The 25,850-nt window shown below is 45.8% G+C and overlaps 1 protein-coding gene across 5 annotated transcripts in view; it reads left to right on the top strand.

Moving 5' to 3' along the window:
- The window catches only part of syt16 (synaptotagmin XVI), a 231,687-nt gene that overhangs the window by 102,797 nt on the left and 103,040 nt on the right, over positions 1-25,850 (top strand). For 2 of the 5 annotated variants that reach the window (XM_038775403.1, XM_038775384.1), the window contains exon 1: positions 24,915-25,103. The exons of 1 other annotated variant lie outside the window; for it this stretch is intronic. In XM_038775403.1, the coding sequence (XP_038631331.1) occupies positions 24,986-25,103 (118 nt within the window). In that variant the 5' untranslated portion in view covers positions 24,915-24,985. Of the gene's footprint in view, positions 1-24,914; positions 25,158-25,850 lie in introns of those variants that run through there. 2 more of the 5 variants (XM_038775375.1, XM_038775364.1) reach the window with 1 other exon arrangement.

The following is a 25,850-nucleotide window of genomic DNA, read 5'->3' as shown; positions in this document are numbered from 1 at the left end:
GCAGTACCTATACACTGCTATCCCGGAACCTATACACTGCTATCCCAGTACCTATACACTGCTCTCCCAGTACCTATACACTGCTATCGCAGTACCTATACATTGCTATCCCAGTACCTATACATTGCTATCACAGTACCTATACATTGCTATCCCAGTACCTGTACACTGCTATCCCAGCACCTATACATTGCTATCCCAGTACCTATACATTGCTATCCCAGTAGCTATACACTGCTATCCCAGTACCTATACACTGCTATCGCAGTACCTATACATTGCTATCCCAGTACTTATACATTGCTATCGCAGTACCTATACACTGCTATCCCAGTACCTATACACTGCTATCCCAGTACCTATACATTGCTATCTCAGTACCTATACATTGCTATCGCAGTACCTATACACTGCTATCGCAGTACCTATACACTGCTCTCCCAGTACCTATCCATTGCTATCGCAGTACCTATACACTGCTATCCCAGTACCTATACATTGCTATCGCAGTACCTATACACTGCTCTCCCAGTACCTATACATTGCTATCGCAGTACCTATACACTGCTATCACAGTACCTATACACTGCTATCGCAGTACCTATACACTGCTCTCCCAGTACCTATACATTGCTATCCCAGTACCTATACACTGCTATCGCAGTACCTATGCACTGCTATCCCAGTACCTATACACTGTTCTCCCAGTACCTATACACTGCTCTCCCAGTACCTATACACTGCTATCGCAGTACCTATACATTGCTATCCCAGTACCTGTACACTGCTATCCCAGCACCTATACAATGTTCTCCCAGTACCTATACACTACTCACCCAGTACCTATACATTGCTATCGCAGTACCTATACACTGCTATCCCGGAACCTATACACTGCTATCCCAGTACCTATACACTGCTCTCCCAGTACCTATACACTGCTATCGCAGTACCTATACATTGCTATCCCAGTACCTATACATTGCTATCACAGTACCTATACATTGCTATCCCAGTACCTGTACACTGCTATCCCAGCACCTATACACTGCTCTCCCAGTACCTATACACTGCTAGCCCAGTACCTATACACTGCTATCCCAGTACCTATACACTGCTATCCCAGTACCTATACACTGCTCGCCCAGTACCTATACATTGCTAGCCCAGTACCTATACACTGCTATCCCAGTACCTATACACTGCTATCTCAGTACCTATACACTGCTAGCCCAGTACCTATACACTGCTCTCCCAGTACCTATACACTGCTCTCCCAGTACCTATACACTGCTCTCCTAGTACCTATACACTGCTATCCCAGTACCTATACACTGCTCTCCCAGTACCTATACACTGCTATCGCAGTACCTATACATTGCTATCCCAGTACCTATACATTGCTATCCCAGTACTTATACACTGCTATCGCAGTACCTCTACATTGCTATCCCAGTACCTATACATTGCTATCACAGTACCTATACATTGCTATCACAGTACCTATACATTGCTATCCCAGTACCTGTACACTGCTATCCCAGCACCTATACATTGCTATCCCAGTACCTATACATTGCTATCCCAGTAGCTATACACTGCTATCCCAGTACCTATACACTGCTATCGCAGTACCTATACATTGCTATCCCAGTACTTATACATTGCTATCGCAGTACCTAAACACTGCTATCCCAGTACCTATACACTGCTATCCCAGTACCTATACATTGCTATCGCAGTACCTATACATTGCTATCCCAGTACTTATACATTGCTATCGCAGTACCTATACACTGCTATCCCAGTACCTATACACTGCTATCCCAGTACCTATACACTGCTATCGCAGTACCTATACATTGCTATCCCAGTACTTATACATTGCTATCGCAGTACCTATACACTGCTATCCCAGTACCTATACACTGCTATCCCAGTACCTATACATTGCTATCTCAGTACCTATACATTGCTATCGCAGTACCTATACACTGCTATCGCAGTACCTATACACTGCTCTCCCAGTACCTATCCATTGCTATCGCAGTACCTATACACTGCTATCCCAGTACCTATACATTGCTATCGCAGTACCTATACACTGCTCTCCCAGTACCTATACATTGCTATCCCAGTACCTATACACTGCTATCCCAGTACCTATACACTGCTATCGCAGTACCTATACACTGCTCTCCCAGTACCTATACATTGCTATCCCAGTACCTATACACTGCTATCGCAGTACCTATGCACTGCTATCCCAGTACCTATACACTGCTCTCCCAGTACCTATACACTGCTATCGCAGTACCTATACATTGCTATCCCAGTACCTGTACACTGCTATCCCAGCACCTATGCAATGTTCTCCCAGTACCTATACACTACTCACCCAGTACCTATACATTGCTATCGCAGTACCTATACACTGCTATCTCAGTACCTATACACTGCTATCCCAGTACCTATACACTGCTATCCCAGTACCTATACACTGCTCTCCCAGTACCTATACACTGCTATCCCAGTACCTATACACTGCTATCGCAGTACCTATACACTGCTATCCCGGAACCTATACACTGCTATCCCAGTACCTATACACTGCTCTCCCAGTACCTATACACTGCTATCGCAGTACCTATACATTGCTATCCCAGTACCTATACATTGCTATCACAGTACCTATACATTGCTATCCCAGTACCTGTACACTGCTATCCCAGCACCTATACATTGCTATCCCAGTACCTATACATTGCTATCCCAGTAGCTATACACTGCTATCGCAGTACCTATACATTGCTATCCCAGTACTTATACATTGCTATCGCAGTACCTATACACTGCTATCCCAGTACCTATACACTGCTATCCCAGTACCTATACATTGCTATCTCAGTACCTATACATTGCTATCGCAGTACCTATACACTGCTATCGCAGTACCTATACACTGCTCTCCCAGTACCTATCCATTGCTATCGCAGTACCTATACACTGCTATCCCAGTACCTATACATTGCTATCGCAGTACCTATACACTGCTCTCCCAGTACCTATACACTGCTATCCCAGTACCTATACATTGCTATCGCAGTACCTATACACTGCTATCACAGTACCTATACACTGCTATCGCAGTACCTATACACTGCTCTCCCAGTACCTATACATTGCTATCCCAGTACCTATACACTGCTATCGCAGTACCTATGCACTGCTATCCCAGTACCTATACACTGTTCTCCCAGTACCTATACACTGCTATCCCAGTACCTATACACTGCTCTCCCAGTACCTATACACTGCTAGCCCAGTACCTATACACTGCTATCCCAGTACCTATTCACTGCTATCCCAGTACCTATACACTGCTCGCCCAGTACCTATACATTGCTAGCCCAGTACCTATACACTGCTATCCCAGTACCTATACACTGCTATCTCAGTACCTATACATTGCTATCCCAGTACCTATACACTGCTATCTCAGTACCTATACACTGCTAGCCCAGTACCTATACACTGCTCTCCCAGTACCTATACACTGCTCTCCCAGTACCTATACACTGCTCTCCTAGTACCTATACATTGCTAGCCCAGTACCTATACACTGTTCTCCCAGTACCTATACACTGCTATCTCAGTACCTATACACTGCTATCCCAGTACCTATACACTGCTAGCCCAGTACCTATACACTGCTCTCCCAGTACCTATACACTGCTCTCCCAGTACCTATACACTGCTAGCCCAGTACCTATACATTGCTATCACAGTACCTATACATTGCTATCCCAGTACCTGTACACTGCTATCCCAGCACCTATACAATGTTCTCCCAGTACCTATACACTACTCACCCAGTACCTATACATTGCTATCGCAGTACCTATACACTGCTATCCCAGTACCTATACACTGCTATCCCGGAACCTATACACTGCTATCCCAGTATCTATACACTGCTCTCCCAGTACCTATACACTGCTATCCCAGTACCTATACATTGCTATCACAGTACCTATACATTGCTATCCCAGTACCTGTACACTGCTATCCCAGCACCTATACAATGTTCTCCCAGTACCTATACACTACTCACCCAGTACCTATACATTGCTATCGCAGTACCTATACACTGCTATCCCAGTACCTATACACTGCTATCCCGGAACCTATACACTGCTATCCCAGTACATATACACTGCTCTCCCAGTACCTATACACTGCTAGCCCAGTACCTATACACTGCTATTGCAGTACCTATACACTGCTCTCCCAGTACCTATACACTGCTCTCCCAGTACCTATACACTGCTCTCCCAGTACCTATACACTGCTCTCCCAGTACCGATACATTGCTATCCCAGTACCTATACATTGCTCTCCCAGTACCTATACACTGCTATCCCTGTACCTATACACTGCTCTCCCAGTACCTACACACTGCTATCCCTGTACCTATACACTGCTATCCCAGTACCTATACACTGCTATCCCAGTACCTATACATTGCTATCCCAGTACCTATACACTGCTATCGCAGTACCTATACAATGCTCCCCCAGTACCTATACATTGCAATCCCAGTACCTACACACTGCTATCCCAGTACCTATACACTACTATCGCAGTACCTATACATTGCTATCGCAGTACCTATACACTGCTATCCCAGTAGCTATACATTGCTATCCCAGTACTTATACATTGCTATCGCAGTACCTATACACTGCTATCTCAGTACTTATACACTGCTCTCCCAGTACCTATACATTGCTAAATTAGTAGCTATACACTGCTCTCCCAGTACCTATACACTGCTTCCCAGTACCTATACATTGCTATCCCAGTACCTATACACTGCTATCTCAGTACCTATACATTGCTATCCCAGTACCTATACGCTGCTTCCCAGTACCTATACACTGCTATCTCAGTACCTATACATTGCTATCGCAGTACCTATACACTGCTCTCCGAGTACCTATACATTGCTATCGCAGTACCTATACAATGCTATCGCAGTACCTATACACTGCTATCCCAGTACCTAGACAATGCTATCCCAGTACCTATACATTGCTCCCCCGGTACCTATACAATGCTCTCCCAGTACCTATACACTGCTCTTCCAGTACCTATACATTGCTATCCCAGTACCTATACATTGCTATCCCAGTACCTATACACTGCTATCTCAGTACCTATACAATGCTATCCCAGTACCTATACACTGCTCTCCCAGTACCTATACACTGCTCTCCCAGTACCTATACATTGCTATCCCAGTACCTATACACTGCTCTCCCAGTACCTATACACTGCTCTCCCAGTACCTATACACTGCTCTCCCAGTACCTATACACTGCTCTCCCAGTACCTATACACTGCTCTCCCAGTACCTATACACTGCTATCTCAGTACCTATACACTGCTCTCCCAGTACCTATACATTGCTATCCCAGTACCTATACACTGCTATCTCAGTTCCGATACTCCTTTTCCCCTGACCCGCCCAGTGTCTCACCTTGTACAGATCCTGCCTCTGCGATATCCTGCGAACTATATGCAGTGTCAGTATCTGGGCTTGTAAAGTAGAAGACAGCGTGGAAGGGGGCGGAGGAGGATTAGGCGTGAGGACACTGTCATCCTGGATGGTTTCATTGGCCACGGCCTCAGCAATGACCATTCCAATGAAAATCACTGTTTCCTCCATCGAGTTAAGGATATGTGGTTTAACCTGTCCGTTGCCGATTAGTGCTGACAGCTCAGGATGTGCGTACACATGATCTGTAAAAGAGAGTATATTGTGTTAGTGAGTGTGGTGCAAACTGTTTGGATGACCTGGCTGTCTTGGTTGAATATCTAACAATGTGTGCAAGCTGCAAGATGTGGATATGAGGATGAGTTCAAGATATGAATGCTAGGCATGTGTCTTGAGTGATGGAGATTATTGGGAGCTGAATTGGGGGGGGGGGGGGGGGGGGGGGGGCATGTGGGGGTGGGGGGGGGGTGGTGGATGATCCTCTCTGGTGTATAATTGTGGCCTCATCACATGATACAAGGGGGAGACTATTTGAATTTGACTGCAAATTTGTTATAAACGTGAAAAAGAAGCAGGATGAGTTTCTAGCTGTGGTTAATATTGCAATGTACAAATGATAGGTGGGTATTTGGTACTGTGTCACATGGTTTCTGCATCTATTTAAATTCATTTTCATTGAGCACGGTAGCACAGTTGCTTCACAGCTCCTGGGTCCCAGGTTCGATTCCCGGCTGGGTCACTGTCTGTGCGGAGTCTGCACGTTCTCCCCGTGTCTGAGTGGGTTTTCCTCTGGGTGCTCCGGTTTCCTCCCACAGTGCAAAGATGTGCAGGTTAGGTGGATTGGCCACGCCTGTAAATTCTATGATTCTAGGATCAGTATTTGTCCCTGAATTGTCCTCGGGTTTTTAATGTTTCTTTAAGGAGATTACACAACCTCTATTAGTTGGGTGTCATTGAGGATCATAATGCTGCTTTGCACTCCAATTCTATACGACAGCTTGTAAAGCCGCCATAGTCCCAGATGACCATTGGCTGCTTTCCCCTTTGAGGAGGGATAGCTGCCTGGTGGTGATTTAACCTGAGAATCATTACACCTCAGGCAAGGTGCAAGGTTGAGAAGGGGGCCTTCATGAATAACCTCAGCCAGTACAGGAATTGAACCCGTGCTGTTGGCCTTGCTCTGCATCACAAACCAGCCATCCAGCCAGCTCAGCTTTACCGGCCCCCAGGATAAGTTGTACTGGACAACTGGTCTGTTCATTATATCAGCTTGTAATGCGATTGATGGTGATTTATCTGTAAACTGTAACAATGGCATATCAACTTTTAACAATTATCATTTATCTGTAAATCTTAATGTCCCAGAACACGAGGCAGGTATAACGGGGGAGGAAGGGAGCAAGAGAAAGGATAGTTTCAATTTTAGAAATTGTTAATACATCGCCCATTCTAATTAGCTAACAATCAGAGAAGTGAAAATCCTCTGTAGAATTCAATCTCTTGTCAGTTTTCCACATGAGAAGACCCCTGTATTAGAGTGGTGTCTTTTTATTACCTCCTGCACACATTACACCATCGGTACATTTCAATCTAATATTCCAGATTGTATCAATGTGTGATTTCAGCTGTGTTAATGTTACTTGTCAAAAACCTCACCTCGGATAGGGCAACTATAAGATGGAGGTAGCAGTCATCTATTGCCAATTTGTGATTGGACCAGAGTTTTACAAATTGGAAGCCAATGCTAAGAACTAAATCAGTGTTTATATAAAAACAGAAAATGCTTGACAAACTCAGCCGGCCCACCATTTTCTGTTTTTATTTCAGGTTTTCAGTATCTGCAGTATTTTAACTGAGATTTGTATACCAGGGTGCCATTCGATGCATTTCCAGGGACCTTGTTTTTAATTTCTAAACCGTCATTTGAGTAGATGCACTGCAGATGTACTTCTACAAAGTACCGATTATACTCAGAAAAATATTCCATGAGTTAACAGGCCTTTTAACCCAGCAGCTAAAGAGCTACTGGTGAATTAGAGACACAGACTAGTGTTCAGTGCAGGAAACAAAAGCTGCACTTTTGTGAATTGTAACAGATTTTCTCATTTTACATCTTAGGCTAACGTAGGAGCTTCCTATTCTTCTTGATACTGTGATGGTACTCTGGGACAGAAAGCTGAGGGAGACATTTCTTCTCACTGCCACCTTCTATTAACACCATAGGTGTTAACTGTGCCTCTGAGTTGGAAGCTTGTAGGTTGCAGAAGATTATAGATACAGTAGTAGAATATAACCGAGGATGGCATTGCAGCGCAGTACTGAGTGCTGCATTGTCGGGGGTGCTGTTAATCCAAGAGATTGAGTTGCTTGCCTCGACAGGTGGATCTGAAAGATCCAGGGTTTGATTTAAATCGCAATACGAGGTTCTCCCTGCCCTCTTGCTGATAAATACCTCATAAATCAGCAGCACTGCGTTAACTGGTCATTCATCTCATTTCTGCTTGTGACACCAAGAAGTATGCAAACTGGCTGCCGCACTTGTCTGCAAAGTAACAGTAACTGCACTTCAAAAGAAATCAATTGGCTGTAAAGTGCTTTGGGATTTCCTGAGGAAATGCTAAGGCGCCACGTATATAAATGAGACTTTGAAAAGTGTGAACCAGTAAACTGATAGCAAGTGTTGACAACGATGGTTACTCAGAGAAGAAAAGTAGAGCGGCTCATTCATCAAGCGTTTGTTGCTATAGCTACTGCGCAAGGCGACCTCTTTACACTCAGCAGCTTCCAAATAGTTCTTTGGAGGAGGCAAAAGAAAATAATAGATAGCGTTGGGTTTTTTAGTACCCATGCCCAGGGTGAAAAAAATCCTGGGAAAATTCCCCTGACATCCCCCCAAAACAATGAGGAGATAGCAATGATCGGAAGGTGCAATCCTTCTGTATTGAGCGATATCAGTTTCCTCCAGGAGTTCATTTCCCTTCTGAACGTTTGCAGTGAATCTGCTCCAACTGCACAGCCAGAAATTGATTCCAGAGGTCGTTGACCCTGTGTGAATTGAAAAGCCTCCTGACATCTAATCTAGTTCTGTTATGACACAACCTGCACACATGCCCCCTCATTATCGTGAACTTCGCTAATTCAAGTAAGCTGTCCGCATGTCATCATTTCAAAATAATTCAATCCGGTCTGCCTGAAGTTGACATGTTCCAAAGTAAGAAAGGCCTATCTGCCTGAACCTCTTGAGGTAGCTCAGAGTTTGTAAATTAGGTATTAATTTATTGGTCCTGAGGGCAGCACGGTGGCGCAGTGGGTTAGCACTGCTGCCTCACGGCGCTGAGGTCCCAGGTTCGATCCCGGCTCTGTGTCACTGTCTGTGTGGAGTTTGCACATTCTCCCCGTGTCTGTGTGGGTTTCGCCCCCACAACCCAAAGATGTGCAGAGTAGGTGGATTGGCGATGCTACATTGCCCCTTAAGTGGAAAAAAATTAATTGGGTACTCTAAATTTATAAAAAAATATATTATTGGTCCTGCTTTGAACCTTTCCAGGTCTTCTATATTTAGAACCATAGAATTCCTTCAGCGCAAAAGGAGGACTTTCGGCCCATTGAGTCTGACCTGGCCCTCTGAAACAGCATCCTATCTAGGCCCACTCCCCCTCCATATCTTTGTAACCCCCACCTAACCTGCACATATTTGAATACGACGGGGCTGATTATCATGGCCAATCCACCTAACCTGCACATTTTGGAATGCGGGAGGAAACCAGAAATCTAAAAGGGCGACAGTACAAGGTACAGTGACTGAGGGGAGCTCAGTGAATAGGCCCAGTAATAACAAAAGGAATAAAACTGGATATGTTAAGATTCAAAACAGAGGTAAAAAAACCAACATAAGTGTACTTTACCTGAATGCTCGTAGTATTCGGAATAAAGTTAATGAGTTGACGGCACAAATCATCGTAAATGACTATGATTTAGTGGCCATTACTGAAACATGGTTAAAGGATGGTCACGACTGGGAGTTAAATATCCGAGGGTATCAAACTATTTGGAAGGACAGAGTGGATGGTAAGGGAGGTGGTGTTGCTCTGTTATTTAAGGATGACATCCGGGCAATAGTAAGGGATGACATCGGTGCTATGGAGGATAAGGTTGAATCCATTTGGGTGGAAATCAGGTATAGTAAGGCGAAAAAGTCACTGATAGGAGTAGTCTATCGGCCACCAAATAGTAACGTTATGGTGGGGCAGGCAATAAACAAAGAAATAACTGATGCATGTAGAAATGGTACAGCAGTTATCATGGGGGATTTTAATCTACATGTCGATTGGTTTAACCAGGTCAGTCAAGGCAACCTTGAGGAGGAGTTTATAGAATGTATCCGCGATAGAACATAGAACAGTACAGCACAGAACAGGCCCTTCGGCCCTCGATGCTGTGCCGAGCAATGATCACCCTGCTCAAACCCACGTATCCACCCTATACCCGTAACCCAACAACCCCCCCCCCTAACCTTACTTTTTTAGGACACTACGGGCAATTTAGCATGGCCAATCCACCTAACCCGCACATCTTTGGACTGTGGGAGGAAACCGGAGCACCCGGAGGAAACCCACGCACACACGGGGAGGACGTGCAGACTCCGCACAGCCCAGTTTCCTAGAACAGTATGTGATGGAACCTACGAGGGAACAAGCGGTCCTAGATCTTGTCCTGTATAATGAGACAGGATTGATTCATGATCTCATAGTTAGGGATCCTCTCGGAAGGAGTGATCACAATATGGTGGAATTTAAAATACAGATGGAGGGTGAGAAAGTAAAATCAAATACTAGTGTTTTGTGTTTAAACAAAGGAGATTACAAGGGGATGATAGAAGAACTAGCTAAGGTAGACTGGGAGCAAAGACTTTATGGTGGAACAGTTGAGGAACAGTGGAGAACCTTCCAAGTGATTTTTCACAGTGCTCAGCAAAGGTTTATACCAACAAAAAGGAAGGACGGTAGAAAGAGGGAAAATCGACCGTGGATATCTAAGGAAATAAGGGAGAGTATCAAATTGAAGGAAAAAGCATATAAAGTGGCAAAGATTGCTGGTAGATTAGAGGACTGGGAAATCTTTAGGGGGCAACAGAAAGTTACTAAAAAAGCTATAAAGAAGAGTAAGATAGAGTATGAGAGTAAACTTACTCAGAATATAAAAACAGACAGTAAAAGTTTTTACAAATATATAAAACAAAAAAGAGTGGCTAAGGTAAATATTGGTCCTTTAGAGGATGAGAAGGGAGTTTTAATAATGGGAAATGAGGAAATGGCTGAGGAACTGAACAGGTTTTTTGGGTCGGTCTTCACAGTGGAAGACACAAATAACATGCCAGCGACTGATAGAAATGAGGCTATGACAGGTGAGGACCTTGAGAGGATTGTTATCACTAAGGAGGTAGTGATGGGCAAGCTAATGGGGCTAAAGGTAGACAAGTCTCCTGGCCCTGATGGAATGCATCCCAGAGTGCTAAAAGAGATGGCTAGGGAAATTGCAGATGCACTAGTGATAATTTACCGAAATTCACTAGACTCTGGGGTGGTCCCGGTGGATTGGAAATTATCAAACGTGACACCACTGTTTAAAAAAGGAGGTAGGCAGAAAGCAGGAAATTATAGGCCAGTGAGCTTAACTTCGGTAGTAGGGAAGATGCTGGAATCTATCATCAAGGAAGAAATAGCGAGGCATCTGGATAGAAATTGTCCCATTGGGCAGACGCAGCATGGGTTCATAAAGGGCAGGTCATGCCTAACTAATTTAGTGGAATTTTTTGAGGACATTACCAGTGCAGTAGATAACGGGGAGCCAATGGATGTGGTATATCTGGATTTCCAGAAAGCCTTTGACAAAGTGCCACACAAAAGGTTGCTGCATAAGATAAAGATGCATGGCATTAAGGGTAAAGTGAATAGAGGATTGGTTAATTAATAGAAAGCAAAGAGTGGGGATTAATGGGTGTTTCTCTGGTTGGCAATCAGTAGCTAGTGGTGTCCCTCAGGGATCCGTGTTGGGCCCACAATTGTTTACAATTTACATAGATGATTTGGAGTTGGGGACCAAGGGCAATGTGTCCAAGTTTGCAGATGACACTAAGATGAGTGGTAAAGCGAAAAGTGCAGAGGATACTGGAAGTCTGCAGAGGGATTTGGATAGGTTAAGTGAATGGGCTAGGGTCTGGCAGATGGAATACAATGTTGACAAATGTGAGGTTATCCATTTTGGTAGGAATAACAGCAAACGGGATTATTATTTAAACGATAAAATATTAAAGCATGCCGCTGTGCAGAGAGACTTGGGTGTGCTAGTGCATGAGTCACAGAAGGTTGGTTTACTGATGCAACAGGTGATTAAGAAGGCAAATAGAATTTTGTCCTTCATTGCTAGAGGGATGGAGTTTAAGACTAGGGAGGTTATGCTGCAATTGTATACGGTGTTAGTGAGCCACCTGGAGTATTGTGTTCCGTTTTGGTCTCCTTACTTAAGAAAGGACGTACTGGCACTGGAGGGTGTGCAGAGGAGATTCACTAGGTTAATCCCAGAGCTGAAGGGGTTGGATTATGAGGAGAGGTTGAGTAGACTGGGACTGTACTCGTTGGAATTTAGAAGGATGAGGGGGGATCTTATAGAAACATTTAAAATTATGAAGGGAATAGATAGGATAGATGCGGGCAGGTTGTTTCCACTGTTGGGTGAAAGCAGAACTAGGGGGCATAGCCTTAAAATAAGGGGAAGTAGATTTAGGACTGAGTTTAGGAGGAACTTCTTCACCCCAAGGGTTGTGAATCTATGGAATTCCTTGCCCAGTGAAGCAGTTGAGGCTCCTTCATTAAGTGTTTTTAAGGTAAAGATAGATAGTTTTTTGAAGAATAAAGGGATTAAGGGTTATGGTGTTCGGGCCGGAAAGTGGAGCTGAGTCCACAAAAGATCAGCCATGAACTCATTAAATGGCGGAGCAGGCTCGAGGGGCCAGATGGCCTACTCCTGCTCCTAGTTCTTATGTTCTTATGAAACCCACGCAGACACGGGGAGAACGTACAAACTCCACACAGTCACTCAAGGCCAGAATTGAACCCGGCGCTGTGAGGCAGCAGGTGCCGCCCTATTTCCCAACATGTGAGGGACTTAAACCAAGACCGGCACAAGGACACAGTAAGAAGTCTTACAACACCAGGTTAAAGTTCAACAGGTTTATTTGGTAACACTAGCTTTCGGAGCACAGCTCCTTTAGCAGGTGACAAGGACTGTATTGGATTTCCTGTTTCATATTGGATCATCCTAATATTCTCTTTTCTTGCTCTAGGGCTTTCCCCACACTTTTTATGGGCCTTTTGAGGTTCATCACTCGAATATGCAGGACCCTCTCCTTCTCAACAGACTTCAGTTTAGGGTCCATCATGGTTAATGCATCATTGGTAACAGTCAGGCATGTTTCTCCTCATTTAAATGCCATTTTCAAATGCAGGCCCTCACCACAAGTCGATCAGAGTGTAATCGATAGTCTTCCTCACGACTTCTGACAACAAGCCAAAATCTTCATGGAGTCCGTAAAATTGCGGACAGCACCACCAATATCTTCATCCAGATTATTGATAAGGGGAATACGAAGAGTAACAATGCTAAGAGTATCCATGCAGAATCCCACTCATGTCCCATCTCCCACTATCACTATGACAGCCCTTTTTTCATGGGAATGATACCTGCTCCCTATCCTACCCAGAATTTACATTCCATGCCCCCTGAATTCCATCTTCAGATAGTTTGACTCCACTTGTGCATAATACTTCCCTCTTAGTTCAAATTTTCTACATGTTGTTGCCCTACCTGGAACCCATTCCATCATCATACAAGCACTCAAGCCACCAGGGATATGTAGTAATAATATTAATAATCTTCCATTGTCACAAGTTTACATTGTACACTTCATATCAAAACAGGCCATTCTTTCCATTATTTAAAAATTTGTTGCCCGATCCTCCCAGTTGACACCCAGCATCTTACTTGTTCTGGAAACCTCTTTTTTGTCTCCATCAAAGGCCATCCCCTGGTACCATGTGGAGGCGTTGCTTGCCAGGTGTGTTTTGTCATGTCCCTCACCAGCTCTTCTCCCACACAATGGGTGCTATTCATCTAAAACATTTAGGGAAGGGTTTTGGGTTGAGATGCTAACGTTGGCGCCAAATCGGGGTCAAGATCCCACATTGGATGGCAAATAGTCACCTGGCAGTGATTTTCCCTCAGTTGACCAATTAGTGGCCAGGGGGTGTGTTTCTGCTAATTAATGATGGCAGGTGCACTCTCAAAGCTGGATGGCCAATAGGAGATCTCCCACCTGGAAGCAGCTGCAGCCTGGCGTCTGAGGTAAATTTTGAGTTCCCTCCAAAGCAATCTTTAAAACTCTTCCAAGTTTTAGTAGTTGCCGGGCTACTCATCATGAATCATGAAACCATTCCACAGGGCCATCTGTGCTCACAGGCAGGCGGGGTGGAACTCAATGCCTGCCTGGCATGCTGCACCCTAACCTGAGCCTCAAGGCAGCTGGCTTCTTCCTGACTCTGCAGAGCCTGGCAGTCCAACTTGAAAATAGTAGCTAGTCGCTGACGATTAGCTTGAATTGGCCATTTACTTGGCTTTAAATTCTGCCATTTGCCCTCCCATCCCCGATTCTGGCTCTGGGAAAATGGCCCCTGGTGTGGGATGGTGCCAACAAAGTATTGCATTGGCCAGTGACACATATTTTTGGACACATTTGCCTTCATGTCTGCTCCTGAAAATGCTGCCCCTCCACTGTGAAAGAGGAACCCCATTTTTGGTATACCTTTACCTCCCTGGTGTATCATTTTCTCCTCCTCCTCTTCTACCTCCTCATCCTAACAGGGGGCAGCATGTTGACACAGTGGTTAGCACTGCTGCCTCACAGCCCCAGGGACCTGGGTTCAATTCCAGCCTCGGGTGACTGTCTGTGTGGAGTTTGCACTTCCTCCCCGTGTCTGCGTGGGTTTCCTCCGGGTGCTCCGGTTTCCTCCCACAGTCAAAAGATGTGCAGGTTTGGTGGATTGGCCATGCTAAATTTCCCCTTTGCGTGCAAACGTATAGGTGTGGTTACTGGGTTACGGAATAGGATGGAGGCTTAAGTTTAAGTAGAGTGCTCTTTCCAGAGGCCGGTGTGGACTCGATAGGCCGAATGGCCTCTTCCTGCATTGTAAATTCTATGATTTTATGAGATGTATCTCCAATGTTACAGGGGATTCAGGGTTCTACTGCTTTGTTGCTCCTTGAATTTAAACAGTTAATTTTCCATACTTAAGTAGATGGATGACCTCAGTTACTGAGGTTTCCTATGACTATTTAAAAATAAAATAAAAGCAATCTAATTTTCCTTGGCTTATATATCGGAACTGCAGTTTACCAAATAATGGCCGTAACTGAATTTTCTGAGCAATACTCACCAATTTGCCCTGATTTCAGTGTTGAAACTAGTTAATGATAGTCAATCAGAGAGGAGAAGGGTATCCCACCGTGGGGGTAATTTTGACTTTCCGTGATTATTGATTCACCATTCTACGTCCGTCCGCATGGAACTGGAAATACAGAGCGATGTCTACCTGCCGGCTGAATCGATATCACTTGAGCAATTACCCTAATTCCAAATCTGCCCCAACAGGTTTTGGTATTTCCCTCTGATCTGGTTTTTAAACACCCCTAGACCAGCGAGATGATGGTCTCTTGTTAGACGGCAGCTAATTGGAATGAGCTTGCGGTCGACTCGGGTCCTGGTGAGCTGGGTTCATAAAACAGAACTACCAGTAATTTGGCACCAATTCAATGATCTCATTCTGAGAGGCCATTAACCTGAATGGAATTGTATTGATGCACCACCTCCAGCCCACTGACAGATTGCTGAAATGCTCCAATTTAAAAGGAGGTAGAAGTGTTGACCCCTATCAAGACAAAAAACACTTCACCATCGAGCTATTACACTGCCATTTATATCTATTGCTGCATTATACTCTTGAACTAAAAGTGCTGATCTGGGGGTAGAACGCCAATGTAATTGAACATCACAGATCTGTTTCATTGTTGCTTATGAACAGACGTCAGTGGGGAGTAACTAGGGGACTGCTGAGTGCTATTGCTCACTGGTGTTACAAGTCACAAGGTGCATAATGTAGATGACAACGTGAAAAACCCCTTTTCTCAGTGGCAAAATTCATTCTTTTGCATTTAAATCAACCCTTCTTTCTCGCTATGAAATGTTATACTTGCATTAGTAGTCAGCCTCAATTTTTCAACCTGGAAATGCATGTTTTTACCTTGTACTGAAGCTGGCACATGAGACTGTGGTAGAAACCACTGCTGTTTATATTAGGGTATGTATGGTAAGGCCCTGTACTACAGGTACGGGGGTAGTCCCTGCCTGCTGGCTCCGCCCAGTAGGCTGTCATGTGAAAGTGCCTTTAAGAAATGGATGTTTAAGCAATGTGCCTTTAAGAAATGCAGTGAGGTCAGAGTGTGGGTGGAGCTGGGCTTTTAGCTCAGCCATTTTGAACTTTTTAGTTTCAGTTTGAGAGAGCAGCTGAAAAGTGCCTGCCTGGTTTGCTGAAAGCTGCAGGAAGGAAAAGAGCTGGCCTGGTGATTTCTGCAAATCCAAAGACTATAAATATATTGAATGTAACCTGTTGTGCTCCTATTTTTGAAGGGTTGAAGTCTTTCGGAGGTTTAAAAGAACAGTTTGTGGGATTGGGTAGTGTATTATTTTCGGGGTTATCTTTGAAGTAAGGGGTGTTTAGAGATCCAATGTTTATTTTAAAATGTTAAGTTGAGTTCATGGAATAAACATTGTTTAGTTTTTAAAACCACGTGTCCATAATTGTAATACCACACCTCGGGAACAAGCCGTGTGCTTCAAAAGCAACAATCCGTTAAAGGTGGGGGTTGGTTGGACTCCATGATACATTTTGGGGTTCTGAAAACACCTCTCCCATAACAAGACAGAGTATAAATATGTGTGCCATTTCGCCAGCAGCTGTAGGAGGCCACACATCTTGTGTAATAAAGTCTCAGTTGTATTCAACTCTCATCTTTGTGCAATTGATCGTGCATCAATTTATTACACTAAAGTTTTCAGAAGATGGACCTCCGCATCAAGCCAGATCGCCTGCAGCTAGAACCGCAATCAAGCAACGGCAAAAAGGACTTTGAACACTGGCTAGCTTGTTTCGAAGCTTACATCAGGTCTGCACCAGACCCAATTCCGGAAGCTCAGAAGATCCAGATACTCTACTCACAGCTGAGCTCCAGCGTTTTTCCGCTTATCCAGGACGCGCCGACCTACGATGAAGCCATGGCGCTACTGAAAGAGAATTATGCTCAGCGGACTAACATGCTTTACGCCAGGCACGTCCTCGCAACGTGTAGCCAACTCCCTGGTGAGTCAACAGAAGATTTCTGGCGTGCCCTAATTCCCCTGGTCAGAGACTGTGACTGTCAGGCCGTCACGGGCAGGGAACACTCGAATTTACTCATGTGGGACGCTTTCGTTACGGGGATTGCGTCAGATCACATCCGCCAGCTACTTTTAGAGCGGGCCACGCTTGACCTTGCGGCAATGAAAATGCTGGCGCTATCGATGACAGTTGCCTCGCGCAATATCCAGGACCCCCCTCCCCCCCGGCAGCACGGCCCACCCCTCCTACGCATCGTGGACCCCGCAGATGGCCGCCCCATCGGGGACCTCACCAAGCCAACCCTACGTTTGTGCCACACGCCAACCAGCCAACCCCGGGGGCCCCAGATGTTACTCCTGTGGGCAGCCAAAACAACCCCGCCAACGCTGCCCGGCCCAGAGCGCCCTTTGCAAGACCTGCGGCAAAAAGGGGCACTTTGTGGTGGTGTGCCAGGCTTGCTCAGTCGCTGCTATCGCTCCGACCCCCCCCCCCCCCGTACGGATAGGGGCCGCCGACATCTTCCCTCCCGCAGACCCCGCACAGCCAGTGGGCGCCGCCATCTTCCCCTCCCCAGGCCACGTGCGGCCCTTGGGCACTACCATCATGTTCAACCCCCACCACATGCAGCCCGTGGGCGCCGCCATCTTGTCCTCCTCAGGATCGTCAGGCGCCGCCATCTTGTCTCCCCAGCAGTATGTGGACGCCACCATCGTTCCAGGACCTGTGCCCCCCGGGCACCCCATTGTCTGACACCAGCGATGACCAGTCGCGGCTCGCCTCGGTCACGATCGACCAGTCTCACCCGCACAATCTAGCAACCACCTCCACAAGCGTGAAGATCGATGGGCACGAGATCTCCTGTCTGCTGGACTCCGGGAGCACCGAGAGCTTCATGCATCCCGATACGGGTGCCTTCATGTTTAACAACACACAGCGGGGCAAGATCAAAAATGATAAAATCTTGAGGTGGAGGATCGAGCTCTCCACCTACAACTACGAGATTTTGTATCGCCCCGGTAAGCTCAATGAGCCCCCAGACGCCCTATCCCGAGGTACATGTGCCAGCGCACAGGTGGACCGACTCCGGACTCTGCACGACAACCTTTGTCACCCGGGAGTCATATGGTTGTACCACCTCATTAAGGCCCGCAATCTGCCCTACTCCCTCGAGGAAGTCGGGGCAATCACCAGAGACTGCCAGGTCTGTTCGGAGTGCAAACCGCACTTCTACTGGCCAGACCGCATGCGCCTGGTGAAGGCCTCCCGCCCCTTTGAACGCCTCAGCGTGGATTTCAAAGGGCCCCTCCCCTCCATCGACCGGAACACGTATTTCCTCAGTGTGGTCGACGAGTACTCCAGATTCCCCTTCGCCATTCCATGCCCAGACATGACGTCTGCCATTGTCATCAAAGCCCTCTACACCACCTTTGCTCTGTTCGGCTTCCCGACCTACATCCACAGTGACAGGGGATCCTCATTCATGAGCGATGAGCTGCGTCAGTTCCTGCTCAGCAGGGGTATCGCCTCGAGCAGGACAACCAGCTATAACCCCCGGGGAAACGGACAGGTGGAGAGGGAGAATGGGAACGGTCTGGAGGGCCGTCCAGCTGGCCCTACGGTCCAGAAATCTCCCGCTGGCAGGTGTCCTCCCCTATGCACTGCACTCCATTCGGTCGCTCCTATGCACTGCGACTAACAATACACCCCATGAATGTCTCTTTGCCTTGCCCATGAAGTCCACCTCCGGGGTGTCACTCCCAACTTGGCTCGCAGCTCCAGGACCCGTACACCTCCGTAAGCAAGTACGACTCCACAAGGCGGACCCATTGGTGGAAAGGGTGCAGTTACTCCACGCCAACCCCCAGTATGCCTACGAAGCGTACCCCGACGTCCGCCAAGATACTGTCTCTCTCAGGGACCTGGCACCACACACACACACACACACCCACCCTCCCCTCCCCTGGCGCACCCAGCAGCAACACCCCCCCAGGACCATCCGTCCTCCCCCTGCCCACGCCCGAGGATGAAGAGGATCTCGGCACACTCCCGGAGTCACCAAGGACCCGACCTACGCCAGACTCGCCGCCACCACTGCGTCACTCCCAACGTCAGATCAAGGCTCTGGACCGGCTAAACCTGTAATTGGTTCTGGACACAAAATTTTTTTCTCTGTATATTAAACTTGTGCTGCATATAGTTCTCCACCACCCCGCCAGACTCAATTTTAACAGGGGGTAAATGTGGTAGTAGCCACTGCTGTATATATTAGGGTATATATGGTAAGGCCCTTTACTACAGGTACGGGGGTAGTCCCTGCCTGCTGGCTCCGCCCAGGAGGCAGAGTATAAATATGTGTGCTCCCCGTTCAGCAGCCATTTCGCCAGCTGCTGTAGGAGGCCACACATCGTAGTGTATTAAAGCCTCAGTTGTATTCAACTCTCATCTTTGTGCAATTGTTCATGCATCAGGGACCAAGCGCGCGACACAGGTTTTGTTGCGAAGAATGTTCAGGAGTTTAAGGCACACCCACACAGAGTAAACTGAGTACGGTGAGCAAAGAACAAAAATGGGTCCTTCAGAAAATCGAATGAACTACGAAGCTGCTTTCAAGCTGTAAGTCATAACATTTGCTCGCTCGTCTGGTAACTGGCCTACAGTTTATTTCTGTGTGGGTTTCCTCCCACAGTCCAAAGATGTGCAGGTTAGGTGGATTGGCCATGATCAATTGCCCTTAGTGTCCAATAAAAAAGGTTAGATGGGGTTACTGGGTTACAGGGATAGGGTGGAGGCGTGAGCTTAAGTAGAGTGCTCTTTCCAAGGGCTGGTGTAGATTTGATGGGCCAAATGGCCTCCTTCTGCTCTGTAAATTCTATGATTCTATGAACAGGGACCACCAGTCACTGGTCTGATCTTGAGGAGCATGTGTCCGAATGGGTCTTTGAAAAGCACCAGAATGGCTACAGCGTCACCAGAAACACGATGCCTGGATCAGCACTTAAATCAGCAAGGTGGCGCAGTGGTTAGCACTGCTGCCTCACGACACCGAGGACCCGGGTTTGGTCCCAGCCTGTGTGGAGTTTGCATATTCTCCCCATGTCTGCGTGGGTCTTAACCCGACAACCCAAAGATGTGCAGCGTCATCTACAAATCTAAGAGCTTGATTATCATCCTGACAAGTGGAGACATTTTTGTTTCCAAAACGTCAAGGCTGCGCAAAACTTCTCGTACAGAACCTTTACAGTTCAGCAGGTGCCATTTGGCCCATCATGAAGAATTTTACCATAACTTATCAGAGTGTCAGCGCTGACTGAAAACTGGCATATCTCTCCAGATGCACAGCTGAGTTTGCAGACCAAGGTTTCTGGCACTTAGTGCACCAGGAATCTGGGGTTGTGGATCTGGCATCACTGATGGGGCAGGACCTGATGGAGCCGGCCTTGCACAGCGATGCTCTTCCCAAGAGCCAATGCAGACTCGGTGGGCCGAATGGCCTCCTTCTGCATTGTAAATTTTATGCTTCTATGATCGAGGTGCCATCTTTAAAAGGTGCCCTGATCAACCCTGGAATCAAACTCTTTCCCCGCGACCTCTCAGGGACACACAAGACCTCCCCCCCCCCCCCCCCCCCCCCCCAAGCATCGGGGCAAACCTTCCCCCAACCTGGTGATATCTGGGATGCTCCCCCCCCTCTTCACCAGCATCACCAGCCTGTGCCACGGCCAATGCCAACCAGTGCTGGGGTCAATGCCGGGTTACTGCCCAGGCATGTCCCTCTCCCCCCAGTGCTGTGCCTACTTGGCACTCCTGGCAGCATCCTCGCGACGATTCCTGTTGTATTAAAGCTGTTGTAAACCTGGCATGATGTCACGCCGGCAAAGTTTGAATATTCAGTGACGGGGTGGGGGGAATCATGTGGCAGGGTGGGCTGTTAATAATATTAAAGTTTATTTAAATTAGGCCCTGCCCTTTAGAATACCTGATGCTGTAAACCTGGGAGATGAGTGTAATGTGTTCGGGAGCACCATTAGTTGATAACTGGAGAGATTGTTACAATGAAGAGGGTTAATCGTTTTCTTAGATTTACAGTGCAGAAGGAGGCCATTCGGCCCATCGAGTCTGCACCGGCTCCTGGAAAGAGCACCCTACCCAAGGTTAACACCTCCACCCTATCCCCTATAACCCAGTAACCCCACCCAACACTAAAGGCAATTTTGGACACTAAGGGCAATTTATCATGGCCAATCCACCTAACTTGCACATCTTTGGACTGTGGGAGGAAACTGGAGCACCCGGAGGAAACCCACGCACACATGGGGAGGATGTGCAGACTCCGCACAGACAGTGACCCAAGCCGGACTCGAACCTGGGACCTTGGAGCTGTGAAGCAATTGTGCTGTCCACAATGCTACCGTGCTGCCCCTGTTTTGTTTAGCAGTCAAACCTTGAAGGTTTATTTGGAATTGAGAAATAGCCAATTCAATCACCAGCTCACAAGGATGAATAATTTGACTAATTTAAACAAATCCATCCAAAAATGGAAAATGTACAGTCTCTCTCTCCTGAGGTAGAAGAGACATGTTTTGGACACAGCTGGTATTAAGAAAAAAGATCATATGAATTCTGCTTCTGTCATTTCCCTCAGCCAAAGAAAAGCCTAAAGGTCCACATGCAGTTCGTGAATACCCTAATATTGGTTAAAGCCTTGGCAAGCTTTGTGTTGTCAAAGCAACAGACTCCTTTGCAATCAGCTGTTGCAAGATTCTTTGATCTGTAAAAGCCACTAAAGGCCACTCTTCTACACACAGAATCCAAAAATGAGAAATTGGTATTTACAGAAACAAAAGACATTATGCTCTCTGTTTCTTCCAGAAATTAAGTATCAGTAGAGAAGGTTTTGACATAAAGCCCATGAATTTCAGTGCTGAGAGTTCAGAGAGTAACATCTCAAACTCGGTATGATTTTGTGCCCCTTTGATGTAAGGAGTGTGCTGTTGACAACCTGATGAACAACAATGACCTTAATTACCATCTTGGGCCCAGCATATCAAATTAGGTTTACATTATTTTCCTACCTCGGGGTTTTAAAAAATTGATTCTTGGGGTGTTATTGTCTCTGGTCCATGATTACACCCCGAACATTGATAATGGGGGATTCAATGATCCTATTGAATGTCAAGAAGGCAGAGGCAGATTCTCTATCTTGTTGGTGAAGGTCATTACGTTGAATGTATGTTACTTGCCACTTATCAGCCCAACCAATGTTGTCGCAGACGTACTGTACGTGAACATGGCGGGGCCTGATAGAGCCAAGCTGACACAGAGATCGAGGCGCCATCTTTAAAAGGCGCCATCGATCTCTTCAGTGTCTGAAGAGTTGCGAATGGAACTCTGCAATCATCAGTCAATGACCTACGTGTGACTTTAAGGTGGAGGGAAGGTTGTTGATGAAGCCAGTGAAGACGGTTAGGCTGAGGACACGGTCTTGTGGAGTTCCTGCAGCGATGCCTCAGGACTGAGGTGATTCCTCAATGAGTTAACCACATTGCTGTGGGTCTGGAGTCACATATAGGCCAGACCAGGTAAGGATGGCGGTTTTCCTTCCCTGAAGGACATTAGTGAACCAGATAGGTTTTTATGACAATCAGCATTGGTTTCATGGTCATCTTTAATTCCAGATTTTATTGGTTTCAAATTTCACTATCTGCAGTGGCAGGATTCGAACCCATGTCCCCAGAGCATTACCCTGGGTTCCTGGTTTACTAGTCCAGTGACAATACCACTATGCCACCGCCTCCCCAGGTGACAAGGTTTATGCCATTTTGGCTTTGTATGTTATGTGCTTAATGCAGCTCTGATTGACTGTACAGAGGCTGAATGTTTTGGGGAGATGGTGTCATAGTGGTATTGTCACTGGATTAGTAATTAGGAGGCCCAGGTTAATGCCCTGGGGACACTGGTTTAAATCACACCATGGCAGCTGGTGCAAATTAAATTCAATTAATTACATTTTTTTAATGTATTTTTTTTATTTGTCCAATTAAGGAGCAATTTAGCGTGGCCAATCCATCTACCCGGCACATCTTTGGGTTGTGGAGGTGAGACCCATGGAGAGACAGGGAGAATGTGCAAACTCCACACGGATGGTAACCTGGGGTCGGGATTGAACCCAGGTCCTCGGTATTGGATCAGTTACATATTTTAACAAAGAATATCATGTGGATTGAAAAAAATCATCAATGATATAAAAAATCACCTAGTTCACTAATGTCCTTTTAAGGGAAGAAAATCTGCCATTCTAACCTAGTCTGAGTCCTGACCCAATGGTACATCGTGGGAGCCATTTGGAGATTAAATAAAATGAAGTCCTAAGTGCCGATTGATGAATTTTTTGGGGAAAAAACGACTCTTGTTTATAAAAACCCATTCACTGCATTTATATTCCTTCAACTACATCCTTATAAAAACAGACATTTCATTCACGTGGTAAACCCTTATAAAATAAATATTGGAATTCATAGTCCCTCTTCAAAGAGACTGTAACCTATTGGAGCTGTCAATGAAAATGAAATGATAGGCATCATGCTGTGTTAATGCAAGGTTGCAAAATCAATCATGCAGTACTAATCCTGAAATAATAGCCCTCAGGCTTATAGCAACAGTGTAAAATAGCAAGCTATGACTTTTAAAAATACTGCAGACATTTTTGTTCAAAGATTGAAAGGACAGGAAGCAGCTTGATTGTTGCCTTTGACAGTTCATTTTGACACTTTTCACAGTTTTAATGACCCTGACAGTTAATGGGTTTCAGCACAATCTTGCTAACTTTCTCCCAAGAGGCACCTGACCTCTCCCAAAGGGCATTTGGCAACCCACAAAGGTGCCCTGGGACCAAATCGAAAAGGTACATCTTCAAAAGGGTATCCCAGCTCTCCTAAGCAAAATTTTGACCCGCTCCTACCAGGTCTAACCGTCACATGTCAGATTTCACACAACTGGGTCACCCAAATTAGACATGAGTAGAGGCAGCATGATTCACCTGGGCAGCTGCCTCCGTGAAATGTGCATGCACAAATCCCAGCCCAGCCCAATTTCTCCCCCCTCACCCCCCCCCCCCCCCCCCCCCCCCCCCCAGAAATGGTAGATGCCACGTTCAGGGTGGAGCTTCCAAATTTCAGTTTCTTTTGCCATTTTTACAATGGCTGTGAACATCCAGGCCATGATCTACATACATATCCCTGATGCTCAATCTTTGACGTTCGGCCTCAGCAAGTGGGTTTTGACCTGCTGTTAATTACCATTCTAAGATGCTCAGGGCTTTTAATAGTATAATTAATAATGGATCTCTCATGGCAAATTGAACAAGGCTGTTTTAAAAGGACAGGGATGTTATAACGTGTTACGCAGAATATATTGTATGCTGCTGCAGGCTCTCCAACCAGTTTCATGAGGACCACACAACCTTCCTTCTGGAAGGAAGAAGATTCTCAGATCAGTTATAAGCTACTAATATTAGAAATAATACCCTGAAGGTGAATCAGAGGGTTCACTTGAAATGTCCTGGAGCCAGCAGGGAATTACTATGTTTTTTTCCCTCCGTATTCTTTATTATATGGTATTATGATTGTATAGGGGCTACTGGATTACAAATTACTGAATTACTGTATGACAAATATTCTGCTATGTTAAAATGGTATTTAAAAAAAAATAGGAAGATTGCCAGAGCCCTGTAAAGCTTATCAATTTTCATCTAAGGTGTTGATTGGTACGCCAATTTTAATAGAAACATCTGTAAACCAATCAGTCCAGTTGTGTGGTTCCACTGTTTAAAGTCAGGAGGCTGTGGATTTTGTAACCTGGGCTCCTATGCAAACAGCCTTGTTGTGCTGTGAGTAAATTAAATCCAGAATGTTTCAAACCACACCTAAAGTTTCAGGAAGTTATGCCTTGGGGAGGGAAGCCATTCTCTGGAAGCCTGCTGTGGCTGAAGCAGAAACAATCCGAACAGAGTAAAGGGAACACCACATTGTCCTTGAATCCTTGTTCCGATATGATTCCCGGTGAGGCCAAGGGAGAGGAATTTGTGCGCCGTGGAGCTGAATAGTTACTTTAAGGTAGGATAGGAAACCTGTTGGCCTGGAAACATACCTTAGGCATTTTAAGGTGGGAGTTGAATAAAGCAAGGACAGCCATTGTGGTAAGCTGACACTCCCTGGCTGGTATTGCTTCTTTGTCTCATTAATCAGCTGACTTTGCTGAAGATGGTGTACACAAAAGGTCAAATGTAATATTTCTGCCACAGGTGTGTGCCACTGGCCAGAGTTGGTGAGCACCTGTTGGCTTTCTCACTAACTTTCAGAATAATATACTGAAGCATAAATTCATGCAGCATGATCATGTGTTTCATGCCTGTCGGTAAACCAATGTGGGTCGAGGCAAGGTGTGGCGTCTTATCAGAAATGACTTTTTTTGTCACCATTAAGGTAGATTTGGAATGATGGAGGCTCCTTTGCTGTGAGTTAGTCTTCTAGATCTGTACTGTTAACTGTGGAAGAGTTTTTCCTTTTTGTTTTTAAGTCTGAAATCCCATCGTTTTTAATGCTTCTAAAATTCAATGTTAATGGCTACAAGCCCTTGAGATTTGAGGTGCTTTTTGGCAGTGATGTGTCATTTGATGTCCCCACCTGCATTATCTGGAAAGTGTTAACGTGGTTATGTCATCAAGGAGTAACGCTGTCATTGCTTACTCTTTACAGATTGTTACTGATCGCACATTTTTAAAAATTCTGTCATGTGACGTGGACGCC

The sequence above is a fragment of the Scyliorhinus canicula genome, chromosome 2, assembly GCF_902713615.1.
Source record: "Scyliorhinus canicula chromosome 2, sScyCan1.1, whole genome shotgun sequence".
Taxonomy (NCBI): Eukaryota; Metazoa; Chordata; class Chondrichthyes; order Carcharhiniformes; family Scyliorhinidae; genus Scyliorhinus; species Scyliorhinus canicula.
The sequence above is the reverse complement of the archived record's forward strand: the minus strand, read 5'-3'. Positions and strand labels throughout refer to the sequence as shown.